Source organism: Electrona antarctica (genome assembly GCF_951216825.1).
Source record: "Electrona antarctica genome assembly, chromosome: 22".
Classification (NCBI taxonomy): Eukaryota; Metazoa; Chordata; class Actinopteri; order Myctophiformes; family Myctophidae; genus Electrona; species Electrona antarctica.
The window spans coordinates 19,565,172-19,581,176 of NC_136805.1; the positions used below are offsets into that span (position 1 = coordinate 19,565,172).

Genomic DNA, 16,005 nt, shown 5'->3' on the forward strand with positions numbered 1-16,005 from the left:
ACAAAGTGGCAATATAAAATGACTTGCATCCCACAATTTGCCCCCCACGTGTATGTTTTACAACATATGGCCATGATGTTAATATTCTGCCGAGGGATCAGTAAAGAACAGGCACAAAAGGATATATAAGGGTGTTTGCAACACAATAATCTGCATGCTAAGTTCATGGTTGTTTTTTTCCCCCCACCCCCCATCACTAATAAAATGTTCACCTTAGAATGCAAGATGGATACGAGAGCTACAGTATGTTGTACGAGGGAGGTTAGTCCCAATGCCGTTATTCAGTGACATGGTGTAAGGATATTGCTATGGGATGGGCTGTGGTTGTGATTTATTGGTTCTCTAATAGTGCAGTACTATTGGGAGAGGGTTTTGGGCAGTAACAAATCTTCCATCACCTTTTGGTTTATTTTCTTTATTTGATGCTGTACAGTTGTGGAAATGTGATTGTTCTCGTTATTGTGGATTTTATCAATAACTGGTTTATGATGATTCTTGTTGCTGTATATGTGTATTTGAAAATAAACGCTATCAAATCACCCTCTGTACAAGCTGAAAGAGTTGTCAATATGTACATTATATACAAAAAGTTGAGTCTGAAACAATTGTGCCAAGTTAAACATAAATGTTTTAATGGTACTATTTACAAAAAACAATTCTGCTTTTGATTAGGTTAACTGCTGCAACAATCGAACAGGTACATTGACATCTTGCTTAACTAGAAAAGAAAGAAAGAAAACTGATTGAATGACTGTGGCATAAAAACACAGGTGTAAAATTATACAACCATAGATTTTGCATAGCAATTAGTTACTTAAGGGGGCAATAGTGTGGTTATGACATTGTGGGGTGGCAAAAACAAAATCTTGCAACAAAGCAGTCTCGAGATCAGATCAATCTGACCCGTTGAAAATATTCTCAGCATCAGAAAATATTCCCTTAATTTGTAAAACCTGAGGTTGGGGTGGCTTCTAGCTAAGTAAGAGCTGCTACATGTTTGCAAGAGAACACTTCTTATTCTTGTCAAGTTGAGCCAGAAAATAAACCTAAAAAAACAAAAAACAGAACAAAAACACCGTCCACTGTTAACGTGCACAATAATTGCAAATTGTCAGCTGTGTGCACCCACACTGTGGTGCCATGGGGAGGGAGGAACCCCAAATTATTTAAATATTTTGCCATGATTTTTATTATATTAACAAGGGGGAAAGGGAGTGAAAAATAGCAGATGCTAGAATCCTTCCGTTGCCTGTATTCCTGCCCATGGAAATCTTCTTGTGTGCTGTTGTACTATGACTAGCATTAGCATGTTTGGGGCATGCAGCAGCGCTGTGTGTGTGTGTGTGTGTGTGGGTGGGGAGGGGGGGGGCAAGTGCTGAATAGACACCCAGGTCCTCTGTGACACTCCTCCCTGACAGCCAACACCTGGGAGAAGAGGAGCTGGATGCTCTCCAAAGAGATTCGAAAGGAATGATTTATCATTCAGAAGAACAAACAAATATAAACAAACACAAAGAATGTGTTGCGTTGGAACAGAACAGACATAGATACAAATAAAAAATGTGTCAGGAATGAAACAAACAAAAGAACGCAAACCAACAAAACTGGACTTGGCAGTTCAAGAAGTGCTCTGGTGATTTCAGGCGACCTCTTAAAGGGGAGAGGAGAGAAGGACACCACATCCCAAATGTACCTGTTTTATTTGGATGGGGGCTAAAGGGGGTGGGGGGTAGGATGTGAGGATATTTTTTATTGTTGTTATTTGTCACTCCACTAAAAATGTACATGGGAATTACAAGCAAACTAGTCAATAGAAAACACCCTTTGGCCATACTTTGAGGAGTCCGCTACATAGTGCGCTACGAGTGTACACGCCACGTATGAAACACCACTAAGCCCCCATGTACATTGTTTAGCCTACTACAGAAATCATTTTTTGTAACACATTGTTTTATACTTTTTTTCTTTTTTTAACATTTATTATTTTTTACTTCCTGTGACAAAACGAGGTGTAGGGAAAGGCTTCTATCTCCATAATATTCACTAAAAACTGTGAAAAGTATTAGACTGATGTTTGAATATCAAACAACAGGAACCCTTTAACATCTTAACTTCGGTTTGAGGTTCTGCTTGTTAATGCCAGAGAGGAGAGAGGCCCAGGGGTTTGGGGGGTGTGACCAGGTTGGGGGTGAGAGTTGTGACCGGGGGAAAGATGAAGGGGACCTCAGCTTGCAAGTCATTCATCGGTGAGTAGAGGCCTTAAGTTTTAGCCCATCGTCTTCACAAGGCAAGTCCATGTCATCAGAATCCATCCTGCTGAAGCTTGGGCCTCTGCAGCCAGAGATGCTGCGCATACTGTGCCTGTGTTCGCTGTCCTCCTCGGGGGGCTCTGGCTCGGGGTCTTCTGACATGGGGAAGTTTCGACGCTCAAACGGCGCCACCGTCTAAAAAATGGACAAATGAAAAACGAATACAGAACGTTAGACATATTGTAGTTCGGACATTGCCTTTGGCTAGAAGACATTGCAATTAATGTGGGGAGAGAGAGAAAACCCACGGAATGTAGCTTTAAGGCCTGTAAAACACGTACCCTTTCCTCAAAGGTGAAGTCTGGCGTGGAACAGCGCGTGTCCTCATTGGACAGCAGGCGTTGGGAGTCCCTGGAGCAGGGTGTGTGGGGGTTGGAGGTGGCATCGGGGCTCGCGGGGCTCATGGGTGACGGCACATAGCTGTAGCTGTAGTCGTGGAGCAGGGGGCAGTGACCAGGGTCCGGAGAGGCCGGCTGGGGCGTGGGTGGGTTGGTCCCGCACAGCAACGGAGTGGTCCGCCCGTCAATGGATTTGTATGACCTGTGGTGGAGTGAGTGACCGCAAGAGGGACGTGAGGAGGGGGGGGGAACGCACGGATGGACATGTCCTCATGGTATTTTTGGACATAAAAAATAAAGAAAAGGTAATGTTTTCTAGTCTCGGTCTAATGGTGGTGCGTTCACACAATAGTTTTGGATTTTTCATTATAGTTTAGTTAGTTTAGACTTATTTTTTTGAAATTCAGTTAGTTTTAGTTAGTTTTTAGAGCGGGCTTGGTAGTTTTAGTTTAGTTTTCAGAGCGGCCTTGCTAGTTTTAGTTTAGTTTTTATTAGTTTTAGTGGTAGTTTTTTCTATTCAATCCTGTACCTGACAAATATAAGGTGCAGGACTGAAAAGGGCCAGAGTAAGTATTGTGTAATAAAAACTCAGGAAAATATAGCATTTAAGAAAAGAATATTCAGTTACTCATTAAGCTTGTAAATAACTTGCCAAAAACGAAAAATAAGGGCATTTTGTCTATCATTTCAGTTCGTTTTAGTTAGTTTTGTAATTTGTAAACACAATACAGTTAGTGTGGTTGACTATTGTAATTGTAACACTATTATTATTCCTGTAGTTAGTTATTGTTTTCCTTTTCTAGTTTTTATTTAGTTTCAGTTAACAAACGTTTTATTTATTTTAGTTTGAGTTATTTTGTTAGTTTTAGTTAACTATAATAACTTTGGTTCACACGGACACATAAGTAAAAGATGCAGTCTACCATTCATTGGCAATGGAAGCCAGCGACATGACGTTGCAAAGACGCAACGATGCATGTAGCTGCTCCAAATTCACTCACAACGCGTCTTTGCATCTGCCTGTGTGAACTGTGAACGCACCCTTAGGAGTCATCCATATTTTCACCACTTCCTCTTAGGATAATTTTAGAAGCATGCCATAAAATGAGAGCCATTTCACAACTTTCTTGTGGTTAATTTATTAGCAGCATTTGTGCAGACATACCTGCTGCCCCTCCTCTTAGCAGGGGCCAGGGCCATCCAGGTCCAGCGGGATCGCTCCTGGTCCTCACACGGCTGGTGGAGCTGGATGAAGGCTGCATCTGTCAGGTCCTCCACCTGCGCGCACAAACACACACTCTTTGTAAAATATACTTGTGAGGAATGTGGAACCTATTGACTAATTTATACTTAGTTGTAGTAGCGCTGGTGTTGTGCATCTGAAAATATTGAAGACAATCTAAAAGTTGTAGATAGTCTTCAGTTGCGCAAAACCGTCATAACCGGTCACAAGCATAAATCAAGCTCAACCCTTCCATGTACTCCACAGTCATTACCTAACCTCACCACTATATGCCTTACATTGGATTGCAATGTCAGTCATACTAAAATGATATAAAACAAAAAGACACCATTTATTGAATATTAACGTAAATCAACCAAGACATAAACCGCATTTGTCATCTATGACTATGTCTATTCCTCGTTCACAGCACTCATGTCGCGGACCCGTTGCTATAGAAACCTGGGCAGATTAATAGTCTTATTAGGACAGCATATGACAGTTTTCAATCTAAATAAATGAGCCACTCAAAAAGGAAAATCTCTGTGGTTGTTGTGTGTATATACACGGTACTTAAAAAGGAGCACAATCCACTCTCTACAACCACCATGAACGTCATATCACCATGAAATCATTTAGCAACGAAGGACAAAAAAACATCACAAAATCCCAGCTGCCAGACCACACATACCTCAACAAGGCAAACAAGTGCAGCGCCAAATCCGTCAAGAGTCAAGACAAACCTCAATAACGCAATAGAGTGCATATCTATGAGCATATCTCAGCTTTCTGTTCAAAAACAGCCCTTTTAGACAAAAACAGGTGATATATAATGGTCAATTACTCCAGAATGGAAGATGGTAAAATCTAAAATATTCTTTGAGTGGTGCAACCAGCTGTGTGTGTGTCTGGGTCCCTGTGTCCGAGCACGAAAATGTGACAGAGCACGTAAATAGCGTTGTCACTGTTGCACAGCCTAACACAGTCAGACACACAGGCCAGGGAGGGCTTGTACAGTACAGTACAGTACAGTACAGTACAGTACAGTACAGTACAGTACAGTACAGTACAGTACAGTACAGTACAGTACAGTACAGTACCACTCACTTCAGACGGGTCCTTGAAAAGGTCCTTAGTTTGAATCAAATCCCTCAGCAACCTCAAACTCCATTATTCTGAAGGGCCCAAGCACTCGGTGTCAAAATCTTTTAGAGATACTATGCCTTCTCGTGTTGCATTGCCTGCTGTCTGTTAACAACAGTCGAGACAGAACTGTAAAAAGCATGATTTATACTCTGGTATACGATCGCATATATGACTGCCGAATCACCGAAGTCTTCATCTTGACAAATGACATGGGGGCAACTATGTGACATTAGCAAATTTTACCGTAAATCAGAGTAGCATTCAGGTTAATGTCAAAGTTCGAATGATTACAATTTTGAATGTCACGAGTCACGACTAAGCAGTATGCCATGTATGGTGCTACTGAAGTCAGGGGTCAACACTACATCCATCGACGCTGGCCATGTGAAATCAGAACAAAATGCTCACCTCTCTCTCATTCTCTTCCTCGGTAATGGGCTGGGCAAAGATGTTCTCTCCTCGCCAACTAACAAAGAAAACAAAAACAAAATAAGCATAGGGAATTGACCATCTCCAGTATTGTATGCCATATAGTTTATGGGAGTCACAGTCCACACCACTGACTCTTGATCTCAAAAACAGTGACTCACATACTCCATTGTCACAGTATCATTCAGTATCGAGTATTACACTGCCCTGTTCACTTTAGCCACTAAAGCAACCATGTTATTATTTACAGTGTTGTCAAAGTTACTCAAATAGTAATTTATTACTTCCTTCCCAACGTAACTAGTTACTTTACTTATTACTTTTTTCCCTCGCCCCCAGTAATTGCATCTTTTGTCCCCAAAAGTCTTACTTTGCATTTTCAACATTAGCAGTCTATTCTGCAGTTTATTTAACTCTGAAAAGTGTACTGTATAGTGTACACATGATCGGTCCATTTGGTTCCATTTGTACACATTTTAATTAAATGAACATTAAGACTTTTACTGTGCATGAATTCATAAATTACAGTCTAAACCACACCTGGGCTCAAAAAGATAATGAAACAATCTGTGAACAACTTCTGTTGTTTATTAAAGCAAAACAATGCTATAGCTGCTTTAAAAAATATATAGAAGTTGGTCACAAAAAATAAACAGGGCAATAAAGGCCCTGCAGTGCACATGATTGATTTTTTGGCCGTGGAATATAGCTTCTTCCCTATGCACAACTTGCAGCGTTCCGGACGGTTTAAGGCCCGCCCTTCTGCATCCGATACTTCAAACATACACAGACGAGTGCGCATGGTTTCCGTATCCGCCCTAGAGTCTAGATCTAGAGCAGATCAGCAGCCTGCAAAGCAACTCCACCCCAACCCAGTCTCCCATTATAAAACCCACAGTTCCACCAAGGCTCGTGAAAATAGTAATAATGTTACTTTTGGAAAAAAGTTAATGTAATATTACTCAAAATGTGAAAGTAACTAGTTACTTTACTAGTTACTGGAAAAAAGTAATAATATTACTGAAAGTAATATATTACATAAGTTACTTGACAACACTGATTATTTATGATGCCATATACAGTATAAACTGTACAAGGATATAGCATCACAAATCTACAGCTGTAGATTGTATTTTATGCTATTTCATAAATTACAATATACTAGAGCAGTGCCTGTTGGGCACTGGCCTACTTGGAATGATGCAAGTTGGAAATACATGACCAACCAGTTAACCTTTATGCCCATATATGGAGTTCTTTATCAGGCATGCCCAATTGTGGAGTCTATGCAGATGTGAGAACATCAGAACAGAATTTCTAGGCTAATTGTGTAGTTTATTTTCCGAATTGGATGCGGCCCCCACATCTCCAGGACAACGGTATCGGAAACACTGAACTATGTACAGTATATGCATGTTTCAAATGTCTTCTGTTTATTTAAAATCAGCCTCATGAAATACGAACAAACAGGTTAGAGGGGAAGCAGCTGCTAAAAGCGAAATACCATGACAATGTTTTATATAAACAATTCCACCTTAACATAAATAATTATTAATGCCAATCTCATGGTAAGTCGGTCATATTATAAGTAACAACACTCAACCAGTCTGATGGTCAATGAGAGGACTTACCTAGGCGTGAGGATTTCTTTGTACTGAAGTTTCTCCACCCGTGTGGTGGCGGCCACAGACATGGGGATCACAATGTTGTTGATGTCAAAAGAGCTCTCACCTCGCCTCCTCTTGATGGGCTGCTGTTGATAGACATGTCAAACAGTTGAGTCAGAGCACATCACACATTACAACCCTCAACTATAAATGTCCAATTACGCTTTTTCCTCAAGAATTATTCTCTAGCAATCATCTTAAGCTCTCAAATAGATTTTGATGACAAACCACCATTTTGTAATTGACACTTCATTAAACCAGTTTCATATAATTTTTTTCATAATTCCAGTGCACTCTGAATAACATTTCTATGGGAGATATTTGTTCGACTGCAATATTGCGAAGTTTCATGTATGACTGGCTTTGATTGTGGGTATCGTCAATGAACATAAACCTAATTGACCTATAGCTAAGCCCCTCCCCAAACTGCTATGGTTTAATCAGAGCAAAGCATAACATGGGTTAGACAAACCTCTCCAACAATAGTTTTCCTATATGATAAAACATCGTTTTAAAAAATAAATGTCACATATTTTTCCAGTGCATATGGCAGGCCTTGTTGACAGATTTGGAAGAGATTTTGAATATCTGGTTCCAAAAATGAACCAGTATTTAATGTGTAAAATCCATATTTACATTGGAATGAATGAGCCCGGCTGGAAAGTGTCCAAGTGGGAGTGTCTAAGTGGTAGAGGGCGGGGCTTTGCTAAAGGTGAATTTTCTTGAAATGCTATTGGAGCTGCCAGTCAGACGTGCAAAAGTCATGACTTCATATTTGTACGGTATCGCAGTAATGTGACGCATTTAGAATACCATCATAAAATATATTTATGTGATGCAATGCAAAAGTATCTACAGAGGATATTGTCTTCCATTGAAGTTCTTCATGGTACATAATGTACTGCATGCGTGAGAGAAACCATTTGGGAAGTACAAATATCTAAACGGTATAGAACATTAAGCGAGACACAAAAAGAGTTTCTAAAGGAGGAAAAGGTTTGTGACCATGTCGAGGCACATCATTCCCATTTCAGGATATGGGGGCAAATATGGACATTCCCTACTCAAGCAGAAATTGTGAGGTAGTGGGGTATTTTTTCTTTTGTCTGTGTATGCATAGATGTATTATTCGTTGTTCTGTTTATTGTATTCTTTATATATCTGTGATAAAGAGCCTCGCCAACGCAAGATGATGCATCTCAAGGGGTTTATCCTTCTGATAAAGGCACATTATTATTAGTGTGTGTGCGACAAGCACACTAAGATGTAAATTATGAAACTACAAGACAAAAACACCACAATGCACTGAAAAATGTTGATATTTTAGGGGAAGTTCCTTTCAAATAAACAACGCTGCGTGTCCCCTTACAGGTGTATTAGAGACACTTTGACTGTTGAGTCCGAGCGGCGTGGAGTTCTCAGACGAGGTGGACAGCTGGCGAGTGAGGGGGCTGTGGAGGGATGAGTGCATGTTGGCCAGTGAGGCGCAAGGGCTGCCCGAGTCCAGGAACAGCTTGGGGGAGGCTAGAAGACAAAGGCAAATCAAATTGCAATAAGACCGTTGCTTCAGTTATTCAAACCATGATGAACACCATCACCTTGTGCACAGGCAGATGACTGAATTGACATAATTAATTTAATTATTTAAGATAACAATACAATCTTTTGGATAGGTGTGTTTTTCCGTTGACCGTGGAAAAAGGTCAGGGCTTAAGCCAGGACTTTTACATGGAAAGGCATCACTCACGATCAGCCCTCTCCAGAGAGTGCTCTCGTAGTCTTTTGCGGCTGAAGCTTTTGTCGTAGGGTCCCGAGGGGGACGGCAGGGCATGCAGGCGTTCGGCTTTGCACAGGGCGGGGCTGTCCAGCCTGGCTGTGCTCAGGACAGCACTGCTGCTACTGTCCAACGACCTGGGCTTCTCGGATCGGTTCTTGTAGTGGCCCAGCCCTGTAGGGAAGACAACAGTCAGGTCATGAGAGCAAACTAACCAAATTTGGGACAGATATTAACTGTGTATGATGCACAGTCTATGTAAAATTACATTTGTTTTTCTACCAGTGATGATGAAAGTGGTGCTTAACCCATTTAGGACGGGAACCCCTTTTGGGGTTCTTGTTGCTATGTACAGTATATAAAAACATAATGTAATGTAATTTTGGAACAAATATTTGAAGTTTTTCTGAAAACATGGAAGGAGTTTTTAGAATCGGCCTCACTCCTAAATGGGTTAAGATATTCCCTTCCCTCTGACTTTAGTTTAGAGGGACTTTTGACCCTGTTTGACCCTGTTTATTTGAGCTGCTGCCTGTTAGTATGTCGAAGGAAATGAGCGGGTAATGACCACTTAACCCTCTTGTGGCCAAGCCTAATTAACAGTGGATTGATTCTTCAGCCAGCATTTTTCAAATGTTTAATTTGTCTTTTTAATGCCAATAGAAAAATCCGCGATATACACACTATATCTCATTCTGACGGGGCAAGACCATAGTATTGGGACAATCAGTCCTGATGGTGGCGGTAACGTCACCATTTTGCCGATTCTGACCAAAAGGAGCGAGTGAACGATGACCACATCCGGTTAGGATCAAAATATCCGGCAGTAGCTTTGCTAGTGTGCCACAATGGAAGATGTCCGGAATGCTAAGCTATCATCGTCTTTTTCATAACTAAGTCAAATTAAGCTCTAATCAAGCCCAAAACATCGCATTTTACGCAGCGATGCATGCGCGATCACGCGCGTGCGCGATCGACCGTGCACGCGCGGATTTTCGGCCGGTTTTAGGAAGATTACATCGGCCGTTAGCAAAATTAGCTAAAAAATGCTAAATTTTGCGACAATAAGCTCCCGATTATTGGGAATCAATCGATTACGTCAATTACGTCAGTGGCCATAAGGGATTTATTGATTTCATTACGTCAATTACGTCACTGGCCATAAACCAGTTAAGATGAAATCTCTCGTGTCGAACGGGTCAAGAGCTGTGCTGTTGCAGACGGCAGTGTACTTACTGACTGCCATGAGCGAGTTGGTGAACTTGTGCTTCTCTTTGGAGGACGACAGCTTGTGTTTGAGGGAGAGCTTCTTCAGTGGCTTACTCCGCTCCAAGGACTTGCTCTGCCACTGGGTCTTCAAGACCTGCTGCAGTCGCAGGCCTACACACACATCTAAGGAACACACACACATTTATGAGATTACTCATTTACAGTGGTTTTAAACCCTTTTCATATCAAGGCCCATTATATATTCTGCATTTGAGCCACGGACCACCATTTGCGCACGTGCAATCCGGCACCTAATAATTTACAAATTAAGCACTGGACACACCCACAAATGTTGTGGAAATGTCTGCGGTAAAAATGGTCTATATTTCATACTTGCTCTACTTGAAACCATACCAAAGAGATGTATTGTTAAAACAAGTTGGCTCTGCATATGGGGGCATCCTGCCAATGTAGACATTAAACCTTTTTTGAGGGGCGCTAGCCCCTCCTATGCCCAGCTTTGTGTACCACGGAAATGATTTGATTGGCTGAGCACGGAATGTGATGTATGATAAGAGCGTCCCTCACTTCACATGAGTGGGATTTCTATTTCTCTTGTTCTTTTGGGCATTTTTCTTTTGAGGGGCGATAGCCCCTATCGCCCGTCCTATGTCTAGCTTTTAATGTATGTAATGTAACCTTAGAGTATATATGAATAGAGACGGCACCCAGAGGAAACCCTGAGGAGAAATGGACATAGTGGCCGAATTTGGTATTGCAGCGCTGGGCCAATTCTGGTCCATTGACTATCATTGCGCACGTTCATGATGACACGTGAACGCTGTTTCATACGTTTCATGCAATGATAGTCAACGGACCAGCGCGTTCACGATTTGGCCCAATTCTTCCCAGAATGCACTCTGTTCCTAGCCGGAAGGAGGAGTGAAATCGCCTCATGCGCTTTTGAGCAACTGAATGCAAGTGAATGAGGAGAAATCCGGTGCCGTCTCTATTAATATATACTCTAAGAATGTAACCCATAAGAGCGCCCCTCACTTCACACGGGTGTGATTTTTACTTTTATTGACAAAATGACAGCGGCAGTGGAGAGACAGGAAATGGTGAGACAGAGTAGGGGGATGACATTCATCAAATGGTCGGGCCAGCCAGGAATTGAACTGGGGACCTGCTGATCAGAGCATGTGCTATGCATCCTACCTAGGGATGGAGCCCGAAAATCGGGTCCATTACAAACCCGGTTCGGCATTTATCGAGACCCGAGTATCAATAAGCTTTTGGCTTGTCGAGTCTGTTATCGGGTATAAGGGGGCTGGGACGCGACGGGTGGTTGCGTGGTGCGTCATCGCTTTGCTGTGGAACTATGGTGGAACGGGTGAAAAAGTTTGGCAACATTAAAAAAAAAAGACGAGGGGAGCTAAATGCAATAATGTAGCCTACCACAGTTGTTGCATGGACGAAAGGGAGCATTTCGACAATGCATAGACATCTGTCCATAATGCATTGTATTAAACCCAAATGCGATACCTTTGCATCATGTCTGCACCGAGTCGAAACAACACGGGAGCCGTCAGCTGCTAGCCTGACGCGGCCAGACTCATAGCGAGGATTCACTGACGCTTCCTCCCCGCATACGATATATATTTGCGGGGAGGAAGCGTAGTTATAATATCTCCCGCGGATCGATTGAATAGTCTCACATAATACGTGACGTATTCCAATGTGCATGCAACTTATCGTTGCTGAAAAGGCAGAGCTACAAGCTCACAACGCGGTGCAACCAGACGCGGTGTGAGCTTGTAGACTGGCTATTTTTGGTGCGTGACACCGCCGTACGATGATGTATACATTGCGCATTTAAAGTGACGGTACACAATTAACAGTGTGTGTGTGTGTGTGTGACTGTACACCTTAGAACTGTTTATTGGCATACAAACTATCACAACTGGCCAATAAAAATAAGATTCTGTTCATAATTAATTGTCTCCCGTCTTTCCACAAAATAGCAAATGCTCGATAGTGGTCTCGATAAGTCTGCTCGATAAGGTGATCGGTATCAATAAAAATTAACGAGCTCCATCCCTAATCCTACCACTCGGCTATCGGGTTGCCCGTATACATTTAAACTTGTAGTTCAGGCTTATTTTGTTAAATGAAAAATAAAGTGGTTTATTTTTACTTTAAGGGTGGCAAAGTAAGGCATAAAAAAATACAGTTCTGGTTTCAGACGTGAATCCCAAGTGTCACTACAGATAAACTCCAAACTTCACCACACTTCTTTGACTCAAACTGAAACTGTCAGTGCCACACCTTTTTTTAATTCTCCTTTAGAAATAAGAGGAAAGAACAGTTTGAACTTTGATCTCTGTGCAGGTGGGTGAGAGAGAATGCAACACTGACCGTCAGGGAAAGAAAGGATGGGGTGAACGCCTGAGTCCAGTCTAGACAGGCGCTCCAGAGTGGGAAGATCGTACTGGACGTCCTCCTTGGAGGTGGACCGGCCACCACACATGACACAGTTGGAGTTGACCCTGCAGTTACACTGGAGGCAGCTGCTCCGCTGGGCCTATAGAGGGCAGTAGAGTAGAGGAAAAGTGGTAAGAGAAGACCGTACATAATACAGAATCACAACACTTGCTAGAGCCACCCAATCGCTTTTATGGAGCAAATGCCAATACAAAATAATTGATGTGGCATCTTGTCTAAACTTCCTTTAATGAGATATATATATATATATATATATATATATATATATATATATATATATATATATATATATATATATATATATATATATATATATATATATATATATATATATATATATATATATATATATATATAGGCATTTTTTCCCTCCAACATCCCCTGTAAAATGCTGGGGTGTTTTCCTGCAGACAGACTCTCCCTTTGGGTGTTTTATTGTTGTTGTGACAAGGGACGTATAGGGAGAAGTGTGGGGGAGGAGGGGGTTAGTGGGGCGGAGTGCAATGCAATATAATATATATATATATATTTCCCCTTCAAATATCTTAGTTTTACCATCAGTCATGTGGAATAGTTTGTTTATGATTATTTATTGAAATAATGAGAATTTCTATGTAGCGCCTGGTCTGGGTGTGGAATCCAGGCAGCAGCAGCAGCAGCCAGCAGCAGCCCTCGCACACAACGCTGGCTCAGAGGCCGCACACCGGAGACTCCCGTCTCCCGCGGGGTGCATGTGTTTTTCGGGTGCAATTCAGTAGCAGCAGCAGCCCTCGCACACAACGCTGGCTCGCTGGCCGCACACCGGAGACTCCCGTCTCCCGCGGGGTGCATGTGTTTTTCGGGTGCAATTCAGTAGCAGCAGCTCTTGCTGGATTCCACCCGGGGAGGATTCGGAGGAGGGGAGGGATCCGAGGGAACGTCAGATCCCCCACCAAATCTCCTGGTTACATCAATATCGTTCATGTGAAGTGGTTTATTTGTGCTTATTTGTTGAAATGGTGAAAGTCGCTATTGTGAGTCACCACCCGCGGATGACCGCCGGGTTGAAGCCTGCAGAAGGGTGTATCATCGGTCACAACCACCCTAGGAAGAAAGAAAATCGGTGGTGCTCGCTGGCCGCAATAGCGATTTTGATCATTAAAATGAATAAGCGTGGACAAAGTAGTTCACATGAACAATGTGGTGGCTGGGGTACTTGAGGGGGAATATATATTTTATATGCACAACAGATTACAAATGAAAAGTCAATTTATGTTGAAAGCCACTTCCTCATTTTCAAGTTTGATAGGGGGGCTTGCTGACCACGGGACTCATGTGGTATTGCAATTAATGAAACAGTTGCCCTTAAAAAAAAACTAGAAATAGAAATTCATAATTTTAATGCCATATTTAGCCATTGCGAGCGCAAATATCCAGTGCGTCCCTCCCAGTGCAAGAAACATGCAGTAGATCTAGGAAACCACAAGGCAGTGGAAAACATTTCCAGCAAGACAAATGGCTGTTCACTTGACTGCATTTAAGTGCCAACATCAGTTGCAGTACATACAGTATGATATGGCTGCTTGGTACACGGCGGCTACTGATATGCACTAGCTGTGTACCAGTGGTAGTACCAGTGGTTAAACATGACATGTGTAACCACTAGATAAATATCGATTCTGAAAAATAAAAACGGTTCAATATGACTTTTCCATGGTATCGGTGTATCGATACTACAGTCCTCCCGTTGGTTGAGTGCTCCTGCCCAGCGTACAGACAGCCAGCCCACTCCCTCCTGAGTACTGAGGGAGGGGAGGGGCTGCCGAGTCCTCCACTCTCTCACTCAGTCGCTCACCTAACACTGTCGTGTCGGTCTGTCACTTTTTCTCCTATGTGCTCCCGTTGTGTTCTTAACTTCTTTAACGTCGCTGGTCGCTCGTATTTCTTTATGTAAGATAAAGAATCCGATGAACACGGAGGGCCAAAGTTTCCAACAGTTGCCAAGCCTGCATACATAGCCTATGTGTTGTTGTCATCATGTTAGCGATAGCAGCTAAAGCTATTAACACAACACAGCCATCAACACAACATAGCTAGGATAGCAATTTAGCAAGCTAGCTAACGTTGCAATATCAGAGAGATGCACACAGAGATCGTTTGCACGACGTGTGTGTGTGTGTGTGCGTGCGTGTGTGGGGGGAATTTCTGGATATATTAACAGTTTGCGTAGGCTGGCCTTAGACTGGGTGCATTGAATAATATTCTGAATAGAACATTCGTTTTAATTAAGGAATATAAACCAAGATGATGTGGTTGACTATGGTCAGAAAGAAATTAAATGCTGTTGTGCTTCACAACTTTACTTTTATGTGTACTGGTTTTTAATCCATAGTTCCATAGTTGTATAATAATAATAATAAATTACTATGAAAATGCAAAAGATGCAAATAAAATGCATAATAAAAATGCAAAAGAAATACTATGAAAGTGCAAAGGACTGCACAGCTTTTATTTGTACTTGTTTTACTTCATGTTTAAACCCTCAGAGAAATTGCCGTGGTTGCGTGGTATCGAAAATAGTATCGAAATATCAATACTTTTCCAAATATCGTATCGAAGTTGAAAATCCAGTATCGTGACAACACTAGTAACCACTCACACTCCCAAGTGGCCACATATACCAAAACTGTCCAAATGACCCTCCCTAATCAGCATGTACACTGCTGCCTTGATCACCTCTAGTCTAATGGAAGTCTATTTACTATAAATAAACCAGTTATGATGCTGCATCTTCATTGGGGCAATCATGGTTGCAATAAAAGAGGATATTGGAACACCAATCAATGTTTCAACCAAGCAAAACTCTCGGCTGCCAAGCTAATTATGTGCAGAATTGAGCTCATTCATGTTGCAGTCATTCTCTCAATCATACTCATAAAATGACATCCCATTTCCATTCCTAACCATATTTCTGAATCATGATGGAAAATGATGCAAGTTCAAGGAAAACCATTAAAAGGGTCTGGTTTTGTAGTTTGTTTTTCACTTCAGGTTTAAAACTACAGCAGGGTAAACTAAAAACAAGGCAGGCTGCATAACTCTAACCCTATAATACAGTGATGTAAGCAACATAGCTGAAGCCAATCAAATGAATAATAGAGCACCGAAGTCTGACGTCAATATCGGTAGAGGGCGCAAATCCACGGGTTCATGTACTTTACATTTGCATTGTAATCCCCATAGGGGGATTTTAGAACGCCTCATATAAGAACTGTGTTTGAAAAACAAACAAATCATCCAGGCCGTTTCACTCATATGGATATGAAGAATCAACTGACTGAGAGAAAACGCTAATGTTACTGCTACTGAATTAGTTACATCGATCACACGATTTCTGCAACCCATTTCTTTCACCCAGTGTCAATTA

At 41.8% G+C, this 16,005-nt stretch overlaps 1 protein-coding gene across 4 annotated transcripts in view; it reads right to left on the reverse strand.

Moving 5' to 3' along the window:
* Positions 1 to 182: 182 nt before the first annotated feature.
* The window catches only part of LOC306915520 (KAT8 regulatory NSL complex subunit 1-like), a 51,600-nt gene continuing 35,777 nt past the window's right edge, over positions 183 to 16,005 (reverse strand). For 3 of the 4 annotated variants that reach the window (XM_079492885.1, XM_079492886.1, XM_079492884.1), the window contains exons 7-15: positions 12,513 to 12,678; positions 10,122 to 10,277; positions 8,859 to 9,059; positions 8,481 to 8,635; positions 7,076 to 7,197; positions 5,424 to 5,481; positions 3,813 to 3,925; positions 2,591 to 2,849; positions 183 to 2,444 (exon numbers count right to left, since the gene is read on the reverse strand). In XM_079492885.1, the coding sequence (XP_079349011.1) occupies positions 2,241 to 2,444; positions 2,591 to 2,849; positions 3,813 to 3,925; positions 5,424 to 5,481; positions 7,076 to 7,197; positions 8,481 to 8,635; positions 8,859 to 9,059; positions 10,122 to 10,277; positions 12,513 to 12,678 (1,434 nt within the window). In that variant the 3' untranslated portion in view covers positions 183 to 2,240. The remainder of the gene's footprint in view (positions 2,445 to 2,590; positions 2,850 to 3,812; positions 3,926 to 5,423; positions 5,482 to 7,075; positions 7,198 to 8,480; positions 8,636 to 8,858; positions 9,060 to 10,121; positions 10,278 to 12,512; positions 12,679 to 16,005) is intronic. The other variant, XM_079492887.1, reaches the window with a different exon arrangement.